General features: G+C 43.9%; 3 protein-coding genes across 3 annotated transcripts in view; 2 read left to right on the top strand and 1 right to left on the bottom strand.

Moving 5' to 3' along the window:
• The first annotated feature begins 37 nt into the window (after nucleotides 1-37).
• On the top strand, nucleotides 38-8056 carry Fam216a (family with sequence similarity 216 member A). Its single transcript, XM_076922764.1, has 7 exons — nucleotides 38-463; nucleotides 1675-1733; nucleotides 2548-2669; nucleotides 4820-4949; nucleotides 5025-5196; nucleotides 6204-6286; nucleotides 7707-8056. Exons 1-7 carry the CDS (start codon nucleotides 399-401, stop codon nucleotides 7829-7831), a joined length of 756 nt encoding a protein of 251 aa, XP_076778879.1. The 5' UTR covers nucleotides 38-398; the 3' UTR covers nucleotides 7832-8056.
• Nucleotides 8057-9526: 1470 nt separating this feature from the next.
• On the bottom strand, nucleotides 9527-17904 carry Vps29 (VPS29 retromer complex component). Its single transcript, XM_076922765.1, has 4 exons — nucleotides 17765-17904; nucleotides 12500-12691; nucleotides 10436-10671; nucleotides 9527-10018 (listed from the first exon to the last, which is right to left on the bottom strand). The coding sequence occupies exons 1-4, from the start codon at nucleotides 17765-17767 to the stop codon at nucleotides 9901-9903; spliced, it is 549 nt and encodes a 182-aa protein (XP_076778880.1). The 5' UTR covers nucleotides 17768-17904; the 3' UTR covers nucleotides 9527-9900.
• A 62-nt stretch (nucleotides 17905-17966) lies between these two features.
• The window catches only part of Rad9b (RAD9 checkpoint clamp component B), a 30870-nt gene continuing 30658 nt past the window's right edge, over nucleotides 17967-18178 (top strand). Inside the window, exon 1 of the mRNA XM_076922760.1 lies at nucleotides 17967-18129. Coding sequence (XP_076778875.1) covers nucleotides 18072-18129 — 58 coding nt within the window. The 5' untranslated portion in view covers nucleotides 17967-18071. The remainder of the gene's footprint in view (nucleotides 18130-18178) is intronic.

Genomic DNA, 18178 nt, shown 5'->3' with positions numbered 1-18178 from the left:
TGCGCAGAGAGAGCTGCGAGCCGTTGTCCGTTGGCCTACAGGCGAAGGCGGTTGCCTGGGTGATAGCGGGTCGTGGATAACGCTCCGCGCCCCAGGGCCGCAGCACGGATTCTTGGGGTTGAGGCATAGGGTGACATCCCAAGGTTTGCAGAGCCTCAGAGGGTCTAGAATACTGAGGTGGGAGGCGCTTTTGCTCTCGGGTGCGTGTGTATGGATTTGCCCTGACGCGTCCTTGTCCCGGAGAGAGATGCCAAGGCGCAGGAGCCTGGTTACCTGAGGTTACTCCGCCTCGGGTCTCGGGTCTTCTTCCGCACCATCCGGGAGCCGCTTGAGCTGGGTCGGGGGTTAGAGCCGGAGGCCGCGGACTCACAGCGGGTGTGGCGCACGCGTGTGGACGGATGCCGAGCCGTTGTCCCGGGGTCGCGGGGCCGCCCGCCTTGGCCCGGGCGGAAGGCGGTGAAGGGTAAGGCCTGGGAACCCGTACTGAGGAGGCGCGAGAAGGGGAGAGGGCTCTAGTGGGGCGGGGACTCGGCCGCCAAAGCGAAGGGCCGGCGAGGCGGCCGCGGAGCAGGACAGCGACTGCGGCCCACTCGAGTTTTCAGCCCCTAACCTTTCGGGGAACCTCGGGCCTAGGAAGGTTTTAACTATCCCCCAGACGGTTGAGGACAGTTGACTTCTGATGTCACAGCTGGATGCCATGCTTCCCTGTCCCCCTCTTGGCCTCTTAAAATCAAGAGCAGGGATGACTGGGATCCAGCCAGGCCCACCATCATGGCTCTTGTTGAATCCGTGGCCATAAAATAAATATATATTTTTATTAAGTATATACTTATTACTAAACGTACATTTTACTGTACATGTATATTTGGTGCTAAGACTTAAAACATGCAATGGGGTCCTGTTTTTCTTAGTGTGCTGGCTCAGTGGACACACAGTCACTGAGAAACTACAGGAAGCAATTTAACTTTTTGAGGAAAGTAAAAACAACGGATACAAGGTTGGAAACACTATAAGCCAGCGGACTCGTTCCAGCACAACATAGTCTTTTCAGTACAGAAATTTTATTAAAGAACAAGAAAGATATCGTGTGGATAAGTACCGGAGCCAAACAAACTACGTGCTTGATCTCACTGTAGAATTAGACTAGGACGCTTTGAGACCAACTTTAATTAAGTCCTTTCTGGTAAAGGACTTTCTGGACTAGGGATCCAACTCAGTGGTAGTTGAGCACTTGTGTAGTGTTGGTTAGCCCTGGGTTCTATCTCCTAGTAACACACACACACCCCACACGCTCATCCTAGTGTGATAAAAGGAAAAAGCTTCATTCTTTTTTGTAGCCAAACTAGAGGAGAAAATTCGCAAGACATTGATGAAAACAGGAAAAAGAGCCGGGCAGTGGTGGCGCACGCCTTTAATCCCAGCACTTGGGAGGCAGAGGCAGGCGGATTTCTGAGTTCGAGGCCAGCCTGGTCTACAGAGTGAGTTCCAGGACAGCCAGGGCTACACAGAGAAACCCGGTCTCAAAAAACCAAAAAAAAAAAAAGAAAGAAAGAAAGAAAGAAAGAAAACAGGAAAAAGTGAAGAGCACGGGAAGCTGTCTCTGTCTTTAGACATTTCGTCCTCACCTGCTGTCAGGCTGCCGGATTACATCATACATGTGTTCTTTTCCAACAGGTCAGCTGAACATTGTTTTCATCAGAACTCCAAAGGCACTGTCGAGCAGCATAAAGCAGGTAATGCTCGTGGGTTACAGACCTGAGAGAAACCAGGTTGCCTGGAACTAAGTACACAGTGGAGTTTCCCAGTAGGCTCAGAGGCCTGGCAAGATACCGCAGCAGCTAAGGACACTTGCAATCAAGCTGGACTACCCGAGTTCAGCTCCCCAGAACCCACGGGATAGGAGAGAACTCTTTTTTGAGTTGTACTCTTTGAAGAGTTTCCAAGATGAGCTCTTTACCTTTTGTTAGTAATGGCTTTTTTAAGTACCAATGAATTATAAAAGTAGTATGTTCAGAATTAGCAATGATTGTAAAGCACAGGGCACTCCTGTTGTTTACACATGGACTAAAGGGAAGAATCATGCGGGAGCAGCTTCAAAAGCCATGAACTGTTCCACAGGGAGCACTTTCAAAATCCCTCTTTTCTGATGAAGTTAAGAGAGAAAGAGAAAAAAAAAAAAAGCCCCTAAAGGCCTCTTACTAATTTTGAGGGTTAAGGGGAGGTAGAGTGTGCTGTCTTTGGTGACGTGGGGGTGCAAAGGGAGCCAGAGGACAACTCTGTGGAATCACTTCTCTCATTCTGTTTTACAGTCCAGGGACTGAGCTCAGATCGCCAGACATGCTGGTCAAATCCTTTACCATCTTGTCGGGCCTGCCTCTCATTTTTATTTGCTGATGAGTGATTCTGAACGTCTTTTTATGTGAGACATGTCGATTCCAGATGTTTGTGTACTCTAAAAATAAATTGCTTCAGAATAATCACTGGTAGTCATAAATATGTCTTATTAATAATCTTTGCCTCAAAGTCATATAATGTCTCTGCCTACAGACAGAATCAAGGAGGGACACAGAGTGTACTCACACATCGCCAAACTGCAGGAGTTATGGAAAACTACCCAAATCCAAACAATTCATATCCCTAAATCAATGGCAGATGCATCTTTTCTAAAGGTAAGACAGAATTTGAAATTTTAACTATGGCGTATGTGGAAGTCAGAGGAAAACTTAGGAACCAGTTCTCTCCTTCCACCCTGTGTATCCTAGAGGTCAAACTCAGGCTGTCAGGCTTGACAGCAAGCGCTTTGCTTGCTGAACCATGTTGCCAGCCCCTGAAATGTTTCTGAAGGATGCCAAATATTAGGTCCAGGGCCTCAAGCATCCAAAGCAAGCTCAGCTATCAAGCTACAGGTCCAGAACGTGTGTCTGAAGATAAAGATTAAGGCCCTGCAGACTCCATGGCATACCTAACATACTGTCAGTGAGTCCATGAAGGGAGCCCCCTGCAGAGCTGTGGTTACATAACACTGTGGAGCCTGTCCACTTCTTTTTTCTTCTGGCTCTTTCCTTTGGGCACCCTTTTCTTGACTCAGGGCATCTGTACTTGTGCACATACCCACACATAGACGCACAGTTTTTAAAAATTTAGGTTGGAAACTACCTCACAGTATGTTCCACAGACATAGCAGATAGTTTTATGCTTTTGGAAAAGATGTTTCTTTAGTTGAGACATGTTACTGTTAATATTTAATAAAAGGGGCTGCATAGGCCGACTAAGCGGTGGTGGCTTTGTCTAGCTCAGGCCTCCGTGCTCTGCGGCCTGAAGCCAAGCGCGCCACAGCTGGAAGTGGCCAGAGACCATGGGCGCGCCACAGCTAGAAAGGCCAGCTAGAAACACTGGCCCTGGCACCCATGAGTGTGTGAGATGGTTCTGCCAATCTCCCATGCTGTCTCCACAAGGCCGGGCTGAGCCCAGACCATCTCACCATTCATGCGGTACCTGGTAGAAATGAAACTCTGATGTTTAAAGATTATCCAATAGCTTTATATATTTGGTAATATTCAAATAACAAGATGCCCACACAGTTAGAGGTGTTACCCAATACCTAACCTAGATATTACAACTACCTTAGACTGCTGGAGACAAGTACATCTGTCATCGTTTTCTCTTCTCTCTCTAGCTCCTCTTCCTTCTCCTTACCCCTCCCACATTAGCTCCTCCCAAAATACTGAGTTTAATATAGCAGGAAATATATCTCTACAGAGACAGAATAAAGTAAGGTGTTTTCAGGTACCACCATCTTATACCTCAAAAATCATAGTAAGAAGACAAGGGCAGGGAACATGGCTCAGCTGCTGAAGGTGTTGAACACCAAGCCTGAACCTGCATTGAGTTCCTGAGATCCACACAGTGGAAGAAGACAACCAAAAGCTACAAGCCATATCCCCAACCTCCACACACACTCACAAACACTCCAACAGTCTCACACACATGCACATGACACAAAATCAGTCAAGCAAGCAAGATATCCGTCTTGAGAAGGTAGATGGGGGGGTGGGGGGGACTACAGCTTATGGACAGAGCAGAGCCCTTTTTTAGTTCCAGGCTCCTTTGGTTCTCAAAGCTCAGAAGATAGATGAACTATTGTGGGTGGCAGCTACACAATTTGCATGTTTTAATAAACTGTCATTTCTTTCTCCTCTGGGCAACTTGAGAGAACTGAATTTGCTTGTGAGAATCATAAGATGAGGTGCAACAACCCTCAACATTCATCCTTTCAGTAAGAAGACTACTGACCTGTGTTCTAGTGTCAGGGGTCTCTGCAACCACCAAGGCCTCCACCATGTCAGTCTGTGAAAGATAAGACAGTTCAGTTCAACACAGCTCAGTAGCTGGTGTTGGTTCAAATTTCAAGAGTCTTACCTCGAGTAGTTTATTTTAGGCATATGTAAGCACAGCGCAATTTGGGAAAATGTTTCTGAGTGATAAATAACTCAGCCCCATGTACACAGCAAAGCTTAAGACATGACTACATCAAAACTCTTTGTAGTAAAAGACAGGTACTATAGATTAGCTGAGGAAAGAGACTCAAGGGTCTATCCTTGACAAGGGTCTGGAGGAGCATTGTCTCTGTGCCCAGCAACACAGGTAATACAGTGGTCACTAGACTGTTAACCACAGGTTCAATATGTACATTTCTCCCTTAGAAGAGATGGCCCTGAGTATTTGACATTCCTAGTTCTCCCAGGGTTTATCTGTGAACACAAGGACCTACATGCCTCCTACACTACAGCAGTCAACAAGCCCCGATTCTGTCTTTCAGCATCCAGAGCTCACCTCGGGCCAGAAGCGCTACCTGTGCAACATTGCTAAGATCTGTAACTCCAGCTATCTGAGGACCTTAATGAAGAGGCAGTACATGCTTCTACTTCATCACGGGTCACAAAAGCCAGGCAGGTCACAAAACTGTCTCTTGTCAAGTCTTAGGAGAAGGGAGAGTGTCTTCTAAGAGGTGATTTGTGTTCCAGGTGTCCTCACTCACCACAGAGGCCACGTCAGCTCTCGCTACTCACAGAAGCACCATTCCCCCTGTACTACGTGGAGACACCATCTGGAGAGAGAAGACTCTCTGAGCATTGCAGCTGAAACACCTGAAATGATCATACATTCCCTTTGGAGACCTCTGAGACACAAAGAAGGGTCTGTGTTTCTTGAGTTTAAGAAGGAAAAAATGTACCCAGTTCTGTGTGAAGGGGATCCTCCTGAGATTAACAGTCCCATTTCCTAATACATTCACTCAGCTAAACTCAGATGAAGGAGCTTACTACCTCTTCATTGATATGAGTGGGATATGACACTCAAGGGCGTTTGAGTCTCCATGACAGGATATATAGCCCAGGTATGAAGGGCGCTTGAGTCTCTGTGACAGGATAGTCCAGGTGTGCCTTAAACGCAGGGTAATCTCCTGCCTCAGCTTCCCACATGTTAGCAGTACAGGTGTACCACCACACCAAGTAAACCACTTTTTTTCCCTCACAGTATATACTTATAAAACATTTCTTGATCAGGGCAAGAAGGTTCAGCAAGTAAAAGTATTTGCTGTTCACGCCCAACAACCTGTGTTTGATCCCTAGAATCCAGGGTAGAAACTGGTAGAACAGATTCCTGAAAGCTATTTTCTAACCTCCATAAATGAACCACATAAACCATAGCACACATACCCACATTCAAACACGCATTAAATAATAAAAATCCTGGATCAGCTAGAGATAGACTGCACTTCCCATTCAAATTCCAAATAATGCAACTGCTTCCACAAACATGTCCTCCTGCCGAGGGGAATACTACACAGCCAGGAGGAAGGAGAAGAACAGCTGTCAGCAGGTGTAATGGCATAACCCTGATCTCTCAGGACTTGGGAGGATCAGGAGGTTAAGGGCATCTTGGTCTACTTAATGAATTCGATGCATGCTTGGACTACATGAGATTGTGTTTCAGAAAATAACCCACAGCTTATAGCACAGAAGTGTCAGTATCCAAACTGTCGTAACAGTGTTGTACTTCAAAGTTAACAGATCACAGGAGAATCTGGGGAATGAGGGTCTTTGGTAATCCCAACACTAGTAAAAAGAATCTTATTTTATGTTCAAGAATGAAAGCACTGTTCACTTTACTGTCTGCAATTAACATATTTCCCTTTATCACAGGTTAAAAATTGGATATGCATCTAAAACAAGATGCAAGTCCCTGAAGATTTTTAGAAGACCAGGCAGACTGTTCTTGCTACCAGGTAAATGTGGAATTAAACACGCAAACACACGGAGTTACAGGTTTTTGTTTTTGAAACAAGGTCTCATAGAACTGATCCTTCTGTTTCTGCCTCTAAGCACTAAGATTATAAGTGGCAGGATTACCATGCCTGCCTTATACTTATGAACACTTTGCTTAAAAAAATACTAAACCAAATAGTCACTTTAATTAAGCCAATTAAACATTTTAAGTGTGATGAGCTCTACTCTTTAAAATAAAAACTATCCGTGGCAGTACAGCATAGGTCCCAGGGCAGAAGCAGTGAATCTGTGAGTTCCAAGGCAGCCAGCTCTATATAACAAATTCAAGACCAGTCAGAGCTGCTCAATAATACCCTATCTCAAAAACCAAAACATCCAAACAGAACTAGTTTATGCTTCCATTTAAAAGAATTCTCTACTCAAGAGAGTGAGATTCAAGTGTCTTTTTTTCCCCCGTGCTAGGTAGGCATGTGCTCGTTACATAGACCTTCACCCCTGGTCCTTCGGGGTTTGTTGTTGGTTTTGTTTTAGGCAGGGTTGCTTGCATTCTCTCTCTCCCTCTCCAGCACAGACTAAACCAAGTGCTGGGACTATAGACTTGTGCCAGTATACCCAGTTCACATGTATTTTGTAGATGCCTGCCAAGCATATATGAAGTCCTATTCCAAGACATCAGGGAAAGGGCAGGGAGACCTTGGCAGAGGAAACATTGCTGAGGTCCTCAAACCATGAGAAAAAACTAAAGGATATGGAGACATTTGAAAACATAACTGACAGGTTACCTTAACTCCGAATTCCCTCAACCAAAAGACTGAAAATCAGTGGCAATCGTGTTTACTAAGTGCGCTACCCACACTTACAATGCTGTGACTCTACCATAAAAGAGACTGGGGGAAGTGGAGGGTAACCAAGTTGAAAAGTAGGGGATTTTGTCTTGGCTAAAAGCTTTATAAGGTGGGCCATTTTGAAGTATGAGTTTAGAGTTTTATTTCCAGGCATGTGTGTTGGTGTATATCTTTAATCCTCACACCCAAGGTGCAAAGACAGCTGGATCTCTGTGAAGTGTAGGCTAGACTGGTCTGACATACCAACTTCCAGGACAGCCATAGTTACAAAGTAAAACACTGTCTCAAAAAATAAGTGAATGAGGCTGAAGAGATGGCCCTGCAGGTAAAGAGCACTGGCTGCTCTTCTAGGGGACCTGTAGTTAGTTCCCAGTATCCACCACTCCAGTTCCAAGAGCTCTGATGCCCTCTTCTGCCATCCATAGGCAGCAGGCTCGCGCACACACGCGCGCGCGCGCGCGCGCACGCGCGCACACACACACACACAGGCAAAACACCAATACACATAAAATAGTAAAAAAGTTAAAAGAATTTTATTTCCAGAACACATTATCAACACTTCTCTTCCCTTCAGTTTCTAATAATGATTATCAACCATGTATGAATGAAGAAACAAAGGAAGAGGATCTACTGAACAAGTCCATGCAGTCCATGTCCATTCAGGAACAAGGCCCGTCTCACGTCAACCTGACAGTCTAGTCCTCCACGCCAAGTTGAGCCATCAGCTAATACCAGATGCTGAGCATGAGAGGACAGGGAAGAGTTGGGACCATGTATGGGATAGCGCTAGTAGTTGCTAGTATGGTATTTTGGTTGTTGAGAAATTTATAATAGCCTTCTTCATCTAATATATTTCTGTGTTATATCTGTGTAATGTATGCTTATTCTAGCTAGAACAATTAAAGTTTTACTTGCCACATAAAACTGAAAGTTTAAATTATTTTATGTGTATTGGTGTCTTGCCTGCATGTCTGTCTATGTGAAGGTGTTGGAACTCATGGACCTGGAGTTATAGATGCTGCAGGCTGCCATGTGGATGCTGGGAAATGAACCCCAGTCCCAAAAAAGCAGCAGTGCTCTTAAACTGCCAATGAGCCATCTCTCCAGTCCCGTGTTTGTTTGTTTTTTTTACATCTGGCAAATATTTTTTTCTTTTAGTTTATAAATTTATAGTTTATAAGTACACACACATACACATACACATGAATATACGCAAAATAGTATTTGCAACCTTACCTTGAAAAGCAGATTGGTCAATATTTGCTATTAAACATAAATTTAAAAACCTTTGGATAAGATAGGCATGGCAGTATACGCCTTTAATCTTAGTGCTTGGGAGGCAAAGACACACATATTTCTGTGAATTCCAGGTAAGCCAAGGCTATATATAGTCAGACACTGTCTCAAAAAGAAATTGTTAAATCCAGACAAACACTTGCGCAACAAGGCTTCAGAGTCATTGCTGACAGAGTGAGTTCCAGGACAGCCAGGGCTACACAGAGAAACTCTGTCTCGAAAAACCAAAAAAAAAAAAAAAAAAAAAAAAAAAAAGTCATTGCTGAGCTAGGCAGTGATAGCCACCTTTAATCCCAGCACTCAGGAGGTAGAGGTTTGTCTGTGCAGCCCTGGCTGTCCTGGAACTCACTCTGTAGACCAGGCTGGCCTCGAACTCAGAAATCCACCTGCCTCTGCCTCCCAGTGCTGGGATTAAAGACGTGTGCCACCACCTGTGTAATATCTGTATTCTAGTGGTCACAGGTGACCCTGTAAAAATGCTATTAGACCCAAAGGGGTCTTGACCCACAGGTTCAGAACAACTGCTCTAGTACATCTGCAGTTGTGTGCCCTTCACTCTGGCACATCTGCAGTTGTGTGCCCTTCACTCTGGCACATCTGCAGTTGTGTGCCTTTCACTCTGGCACATCTGCAGTTGTGTGTCCTTCACTCTGGCACATCTGCAGTTGTATGCCCTTCACTCTGGCACATCTGCAGTTGTGTGTCCTTCACTCTGGCACATCTGCAGTTGTGTGCCCTTCACTCTGGCACATCTGCAGTTGTGTGTCCTTCACTCTGGCACATCTGCAGTTGTGTGCCCTTCACTCTGGCACATCTGCAGTTGTGTGCCCTTCACTGTAGCACATCTGCAGTTGTGTGCCCTTCACTCTAGCACATCTGCAGTTGTGTGCCCTTCACTCTAGCACATCTGCAGTTGCATTTGGTTTCTCATTTTTATGTTCTTGTGTTTGTTTTGCTTTTTTTAAGACAGTTTCCTGTGTAGCTTTGGCTGGCCTAACATTGACAAAGTAGACTGAACTGATCCACCGCCTCTGCCTCTTGAGTGCTGAGATTTCAAGTCTATGGTTTTTAAATTAAACACAGGTTTTCAAGAAAGTCTAAATGGAAGGTACACATTTATTACCAGAGAAGAGAAAACATACAAAGTCTGGATTCTTTCTCTTCATGCACTAGTTTTCTCATGAAGGCCAAATACCAACTAGGAAGATATTTACAAGGACAAACAAGGACAAACTTCCTAACGTGGCACTGCACTGTGGGGTGGGCTTATTCTTACAGAAACCATATACTGCAAACTAAATATATTCTTATAGTTTACAAGAAGCTTTAGAGCAACTATGTATTAACAGAGAAGACTTTTTAGTGCAAAATATTATAAAAGTGATATAACTGTGTGCCTCTTAAGTGTTTGATTATTTGATTTGAACAAGAAAATGAGAAAAAAACCCAAAGTGGTGGAGAGCGGCCTGGCTTTACGACTTTTTATACTCAATCCGTTCTACTTTCACGTCATCTCCAATTAGCTGATAGACATAAGTGACCACGGTAGAAGCCTGGATGTCCATCAGCACAAATGACGGAATAATATTCCTGCAGGAAAAACAAGCAATGTCAGTGTTTTATACTAAAGCAACAGCACTGTAAATTTCAAGGTACTGAACATAGGAGAAATCTGATTGTTACCTGCACACTGAAAAGAATAGTAGTTGGGCAGTGGTGTCACAAGCCTTTGATCCCAGCACTTGGGAGGCAGAGGCAGGTAGATCTCTGTGAGTTTAAGGCCAGCCTGGTTCACATAATAGTTCCAGGACAGCCAGGACTACACTGAGAAGAAAAAAAAAAAAACTGGCTGGCATTGAACACAGAGATCTGCCTGCCTCTGGACCATGGACCATGGGAATTTGTGCACCGCCACACCAGCTCTTATTTAAATGTATTTATTTTTATAATTACCCACATAATTACTACCTTGTCTAAAGCTCTAAATGCCTACATTGTGGTACTTACGTTTCCAAGGCATTATAGGCCCCAGTGGCAGAACCTGGGTTAATGTAGAATTTATTTTCATGCTCAAATGCTTCAAATTTGTGTGTGTGTCCTGAGATGAGAATGTCCACATCAAACTGCCTCTGCAACAGGGCTAAACTAGCCATGTCTCCCCACGGAATAACTTGGTGTCCGTGGATCAGACCGATCTTGAACTGCCCCACAGTCACAACCTTCTGTTCCGGGTAATTCAGACTCTAATACAGAAAAGAGACATAAAGAAAACACACATTTTAGACAGAATGAAACTTAGTTTGTTTAAATATTCAACCTCATATAGGTAAATTAAGACAGTACCCTACAACAAATACACTTAAAAAGGTTTCTCATCAACCGGAGATACTGCAATGGTGCTTAAAACATAATTCTGCTGATGTAAACTGGAAGCTGTCAACTGCTTTATTGACTTAATTTCTATAAAGGTTCTTTAGGGCATGCTTTAAACAACAATTAATCCTAGGTTGGTGAAATGGTGCAGCAGGTAAAGGTGCTTGCCAACAGGTGCTAGATCTAGAAGGAACTGATTTCACAAGCTGTTGTCCTTTGACCATCACACAAACACTGTGGCATACTTGGCCAAGCATGTACAAATACTGTAATAACCCCTTAAACTTGTGATTTTCATAACTTAAGGTACACAACCTATAAGCTGGAATTTATTCAAATTATATTCCAGGCTTTAACAGTCATGATACTTATTCTACGGATGTGGAAACTAAGGCACAAAGAAGCTGAATAACTTGCCCAGGTTATGTGCCAGTAAGTGGTTGAGGTGAGATCCACATCTTGGTTACATGGCTCTAGATTTTGTATATTTAGAATACTAGAAATGAAATTTAGCCTCATTAAACTATTTCTTTAAACACAAATAGAGAAGCCTCAATGTATTTTTTTTTTTTTAAATAAACTAGACCTATATTGTAATGAACAAGTAGGCTATCAATGGGGCAGTGGTGGCACATGCCTTTAATCCCAGCGCTTGGGAGGCAGAGGCAGGTGCATCTGTGAACTTTAGGCCAGCCTGGTCTACGGAGTGAGTTCCAGGAGAGCCAAGAGTAGACCAACTCTCAGAAACCCAAAGAACAAAAGCAAGTAGGCTGTCCTTCCCTGTCTTCCTATATCTTTTTGTATCTGCTAAATAAGAACACTGTATGTTCATTTTGTGTGATATAAAAAAAACTCTTTGGTTTTTTGTTTTTTTTTTTTAAGTTTTAAATTTTTATTTGTCAGTTCATGTGTGCACCTGTGCCACTATACACATGTGGTGGCCATAGGACAACCTGGTGTCAGTTCTCTCCTTCCACCATATGGGTCTTGTGGATCACAGCAGGTCACCAGGCATGGTGGCAAGCACCTTATCCACTGAGATGCCTCAATGGCTCTAACCCCTTTGATGAGAGCACCAAGCAAACTGAATAATTTTTTAAAAGCTTAAGATTCCTAGGAGTACAAAGTAATTTCTTCATATTGGAATCAGGTTTATTCTTGTGAATTATGCAATTCCAATCATTTATTGAGGGTCAGAAGAAAAGTAACTTGTCAAGAATCACATTAATTTAGTGACTAATGGGCAAAGCTTAAATTTAAGAACTTTTTCTTTCCCCATATCTTATTTCATAGACCCAGCTAGACTGGAATCCATGTTATATCTTAAGGCTATGCAAATAAGGTATATAGGAATGAAACAAAAATGAATTTAATGTTTAGATCTGGCTCTTATCCCTAATAACTCATTATACTATGTGCCCAAGTCTGAGAATGCGTGAGTCCAGAACGCTTCTCCCTGCAAACTAATGGATACTTCACCTGTAATTTTATACTTGGGAGACATAACTGTGATGCTGAGGATTGAACCCAGGCATTGTGTATGCTTAGACAAGTGTTCTACCACTTCATGTCTAGTTCCTAGGATATGTTTTTCAAAAGGGCAGGGGAAGAAGAATAGAAAAATATCGAGTCTAAAGGATAAAGCTTACACAAAGGGATGAGAAAGGGGCATAGACGAGAGGGAAAGGAAAATGGCACCTCATCAAAGTCTCCTCTCACGATGTGGACATCACCAGCCAGAGTCTTGAGATAGTCATAGCTCTCCTTGGTGCAAAGGTTTCCAGTGCAGAGAATGTGCTGGATTTTTCCTGGCACCAGGAGTTTTTTAAATTTGGCCGGCAGGCTGTTGCACCGGTGTGGAATGTGCAGATCTCCTAATACCAACACCAACTTCCAGGGGTCAGAGTGAAAAAACACAGCATTAGACATGATGCAACTGGCACAATCCTCCCATCACCACCCCTTTAAACAGAGATCCAGAACAGAGCAGAAGTCACTCAGACAGCTCCTATCGTGAGGCAACACACCCTTGGTACCATATCTAGTCTTAGCCAATATCATCTTGGAGGTCAAAATTTATGTTACTTACCAATAAAAAATAGGATAAAATCAAGTATTCTAAAATAATTCATTAGCCAGGTGTGAGAGCATGCATTTATAATCCCAGCAGAGAGAGGGGTGGGGGACAGCAAGAGGACCGCTGCAAGTTCAAGGCCTATCTAGCTATATAGGCTGCCATTACTATATACAGATCCTATCTCAGAAAAGGTAAAAAAACAATTTAAAAAATTGATTTAGAATCTATAGCATTTGGTAGTTTTGAAGAATGACAGTAATTCTTATTTCTGCAACTATATAATATAAAACCTATCTAACTGAAAAAAAACATTGTTAAAGGGAATTATTGGAAATGAAATGATATGGGCCTAGAGAGATGGTTCAGATGTTAAAAGATCTGGCTGCTCTTCCTGAGGTCCCAGGTTCAATTCCCAGCACCCACAGGCGGCTCAGAACCACATGGCTGGGTGTGGTGGCTCATGCTTTAGTCCCAGCACTCACGAAGCAGAGGCAGGTTGATCTCATGAGTTTGATGACAATTTAGTCTACAAAGAGAGCTCCAGGCCAGCCTAAGATAACCCAGTGAGACCCTGTCTCAAAAAGGAGAAAGAGGGAGAGAGAAGAAGAGAAAAGAGAAGAGGAAAGGAATGGGGGGAGGGGGAGAAAGAGAGAGAGAGAGAGAGAGAGAGAGAGAGAGAGAGAGAGAGAGAGAGAGAGAGAGAGAGAGATTGATTGAGAGAGTCAGTGATTATGTGATGGTATGGTGGTTCATGCTTGTAATTCCAGCACTCAGGAAGCTGAGACAGGAAGACTTCAAGGCCACCCTGGGCTACATGGAAAGCAAGTTCCAGTTCTAGGCCAGCCAATGCTGCAAAGTGAAACTATCACACACACAAAATACATACATCAGTGTATATAAATATATATGTGTGTGTGTATAAATATATAAATAAAATAATAGAAAAATGAAATAGTAGGGAAAAGGTTAATTTTATAGTTTATGCTACAAACTCTGGAGAACAATAGCCAAAAAAAACCTGAATTTGTTCCTTCAAACTCTTAGCAGTGTGTTACAGGGCACCAACACCTATGTTTACGGTCTCAGGAGATGCATATGTACATATGATTTTTAAGTTTTACTATCTTCGTTTTCTTTCACTAGAAACCACCACTGTCATATCTGTAAAACCTGGATAAAACAGCTTCTTCCACTCACTTAGTCCAGTCTGTAAACTTGAAACAACACTTTCACAATCATGTATGTGCATCAGAGAAGGAAAACAAGCGGAGTGGTGAGTTTAGCAGGAGGTAGCTGGGAGCTGCCAGAGTCTCAGATGACAAAAGTAATACCTGCTCTGAAATACCAAAGAATTAAAAAGACAAGCATGGTGGTATACACCTTTGATCCCAGCACTAAGGAGGAAGAGCCAGGCAGATTTCTGTGAGTTCAGGACTAGCCCAGGCTACAAAGCAAGTTCCAGGCAAGCTAGAGCTACACAGTGAAATCCTGTCCAAAATGTGTGTGGGGGTCAGGTGGGAGTTTGGGGGCAGGGGAGCAGTCCTATGAAAATTTAAATTAAAAAATTTCAAGATTGAAAAAAATAGAGAATTGTTTAAAAGTTCATTTAAGGAGAACACATGTCCCCCCAAGAGCGACAGAAATTTTCCCTGTTTGTTAGTAAGAGTGCCTTCCAGGGTTTTCTCACACAGGCTTTCCATGAGTCAGTACACATATTCTTTACTTGCTGTTGAAGGCATAGCTCTCCCTGAACAGTATCAAAGTGTGACATGTTTAATATGATAAAGCAAATAGTTTTGCCACCATAATGTTAAAATTAATTTAAAATAGTTAATTTGGCAGCTGGGGAGTGGTTCAGTGGTTAAGAGAGCTGACTGCTCTTCCAGAGGATCCAGATTCTCAGCACATGATAGCTCACAACTGTAACTCCAGAACCAGGGGATCTGATACCTGCTTAGGTGGCCTTAGAGGGTACCAGGCACACATGTAGTACAGACAGGCATGCAGGCAAACACATCCAACATAACTAAATAAAAAAATTTTAATTAAAATTTAAAATCAATCAAAAATGTGGCTGGGCAGTGGTGGTGCACACTTAATTGGAGCACTCAAGTGGCAGAGGTAGCTAGATCTCTGAGTTCGAGGCCAGTCTGGTTTTACAGATTAAAAAAAAACACAAAACAAAACAAAAAAAATGTGTGAAATGAGAATGATTACAAAAACAAACTTGATTTACCTTACAACAAAACCAAAAGGAACAGTTATCAGGACACAGAATAGCTGAAGTAACAAGTGGGTGGTCACAAAATGAGCACAAATTAGGGAAAACCTTTGAAAGCTAAAATACTAAAAAGTATCCACCCTCAAGCAATAGACAGGTGCCTTGACACACACCATCTTCATTTTAGGGGGGAGATTCCTTCAGATTTGGATTGAAGGATAGAGTTACTGTGGGATGCTGACATTTGAGGAAAAGTGAAAAAAAAAATCTATATTAAAAGAACTCTGAACCCATAAGAGGGTGTACATCTAAAACAGGTTCAAATTTTCTGGGACTAAAATTGAATTGTTCAGGCAAAATGTACCAGAAAGAACATAGGCAAGACACAACACGGTTATCCTAATTGAAGATGTCAACTCTATAAGGTGCCACAGTACTCTTGACAATTAGAGTGTGAAGACTGTGACTGGATGAACGGTCATGCAGGCAGTATCATGGCTCCACAGTAAGGTAGAATTCTATGGTTTTCCGCTGGTGACCAAGTTATGGGAAATGACACATGTCAAGAGTGCCCTTGGCTAAATTCCACAATGACAATCAGGTTAGAGGGACAGTAGAGGCAGCAAGAGATGGGGAACCCAAAGTTTCGTCAGATTGATATATAAGAAAAAAACCAAACAAAGCATGGGGATTTGGTTACTCCGTGTCTGACAGAGCTTGAAGGGGCAAGAAACCCAGTCAGTTATCAGCCACCCAACCACCATTGTTAGTAGGAGCGGAGAAAAACTTACTCTGTGCCCAGCCTTAGTGGAATGAAGAAGTTGATTGCAGACAGGGGAATGGAAAAAAAAGGGGGGTGAAACATGACCAATGTTAAAAAAAAAGCAACAAAAGTTAAAAGAAAAAAAAAAAAACAAAAACCCATACCAAATATGCAAAAATTGTTAATGATTTCTGAATGTTATGGAAGGAAATGTTAAAAATCAGCTGTGCAGAAAATAATTCCAAAAGGACTGCTCACACTCACTCTATTTTTAAACACAGGACAAACGCCCACATACAGCAAATTGTCGATGTCATTCTACATTTTCTAATCTTGCTTTCCACACCGACTCCTGTCTCTTTTCTCATTTTGTCTACTCTATATAAGCTTGAATATTTATAATTTGAATAATTCATCAGGAGTAGGTTAAGATTAATATTTTCTCGTTCTGGGGTCTTGTCATCTCTAGATATACTGGAGATATATCTATATCTATCTATATATCATGTTTGAGGTTCTAATATTGAAAAATCATGCTCCAGGGTAAGTTGTTTGTGCTATAGAGGACATTACTAGCATGAATACTTTATCATGTGATAAAAATGTCAAGGAAAGATCAAGACAATAAAAACAAACACGCTCAGTGTGATGGCACGCTCCGGAGACAGTGGCAGATCCCTGAATTCCAGGCCAGCCAGGGCTACATCATTATAACCTGATTTAAGCTGGAAGAGATGGCTCAGCAATTAAAAGCACTTGCTGATCTTACGAAGGACCCGGATTTGGTTCCCAGCACCCACATGGCACAACTCCCTGTAACTCAAGTACCAGGGGATGCCAAGCCCTCTGGCCCCTAATGGCACCTGTACTTGTTTGGTGCACGTAAACTCACGTAGAAACACATACACAAAAATTAAAAATAAAAACTTAAAAGAAATGTGGTGCACAACGGAGCAACCGCCCTTAAACGTAAGCGTTCGCCTCTCAAAACGACTTCAGAGACATGAATATGGAATCATCCCAGCAAACTCTTCTTCCTTGCAAGCGTCCCCAAATTGCCATCAATGAACTAGTCTACTTTAAACTGGAGTCTAAAGCAGCAATTCGCTTTTAGAAGCAAAAATCCAGTGAATTTAAACATATATATCTTTGGAACGGCTTATAAAGCCACCTTTTTAAAGGTTGCCTGCACACGAATCATCTGTGCAAAACGCAACGCGAGCCCATCAGCCAGAGAGGTGCCTTCCTTTAACCTTTAGCAACATAAACAGCAAAGGTCAACAGAACACCCCCCACCCCCCGACACACACACACACAAACTTGGGAGAGCAAAGAGTGCCTTCGAAAATCTGGTTACAGGGACGTGTCTGCTCTCCAAATTTCACATAAAAAGTCGCAGGGACAGCAATCTATTGGGGGGCAAAGGCCTGATGCAGACTGGGGAAGCTAAGGCTCTCCAAACAACGCGCGCATCTCCGCAGACTTCAAACGATCCCCACGAGTTCCCTCTCTGGGGTAGCAGCGGCCACCGGAGACGAGCGGTTCCTTTCCGGGTCCCCGTCCGGAGTGGCCAGTGCGGCGACTACTTCGCGCTCTGCGCCGAGGCCGGCTCACCCCAGCAAGCTGGGGAGGAACTGGATGGAGACGTGCGGCCACACCGTCGGCCGGAGGCCTCCCCCGGCCGCACCGAACCGATCTCGTGACAGGCCGGGTCCGCCTCGCACGCCCTCTGGCCGCTGGGGCGAGGGGCGACGCCAGGCCGAGCCGCACCCTCGGCCGGCCGCGGTCCTCCCGTTTCTTCTCCGCGGCCACCCGGATCCTCCTCGCCCCTCGCCCCCCGCCCCCCAACCGGACGCCGCAGCATCCCGGCTCGACCCGGGTCGTCTCCGCCGTGGGGCTCACCATCCTGTCACCGGGGCTCTCCGTTCAGTCACCACGAACGCCGCCGCCCTCTTCCTCAGGCTCCTCGGTGACCCGCCCACTTCTCCCGCCACCAATGAGACGCGGAGTTTGCGAGAGATCGTCCTACGGGGGCCCGTAAGGGTCCTTCCCCGTCAGAAAGCCAAAAAAAAAAAAAAAAAAAAAAAAAAAAAAAAAAAAAAAAACGGCGCTGTGAGAAATTCCTCGTGGGTGGGGCAAGGCGGAGGCTGAGCTCGCAGAAAGTGCGGGCAACATCCGGGCACCTGCGGCTGGCGCGCTTCCGACCGCCATGCCTGCTATTCCCGTAGCCATGCTGAAGTGCGGGATGACGGGCGGTCAGGTGAAAGGTGGAGCGGCCATTCTTGCTTTGCTACTTAGAAGAGGGAAAGTCTAACG

This window comes from Arvicanthis niloticus, chromosome 24 (genome assembly GCF_011762505.2).
Source record: "Arvicanthis niloticus isolate mArvNil1 chromosome 24, mArvNil1.pat.X, whole genome shotgun sequence".
NCBI lineage: Eukaryota > Metazoa > Chordata > Mammalia > Rodentia > Muridae > Arvicanthis > Arvicanthis niloticus.
This window is presented reverse-complemented; position numbering and strand designations above follow the sequence as displayed.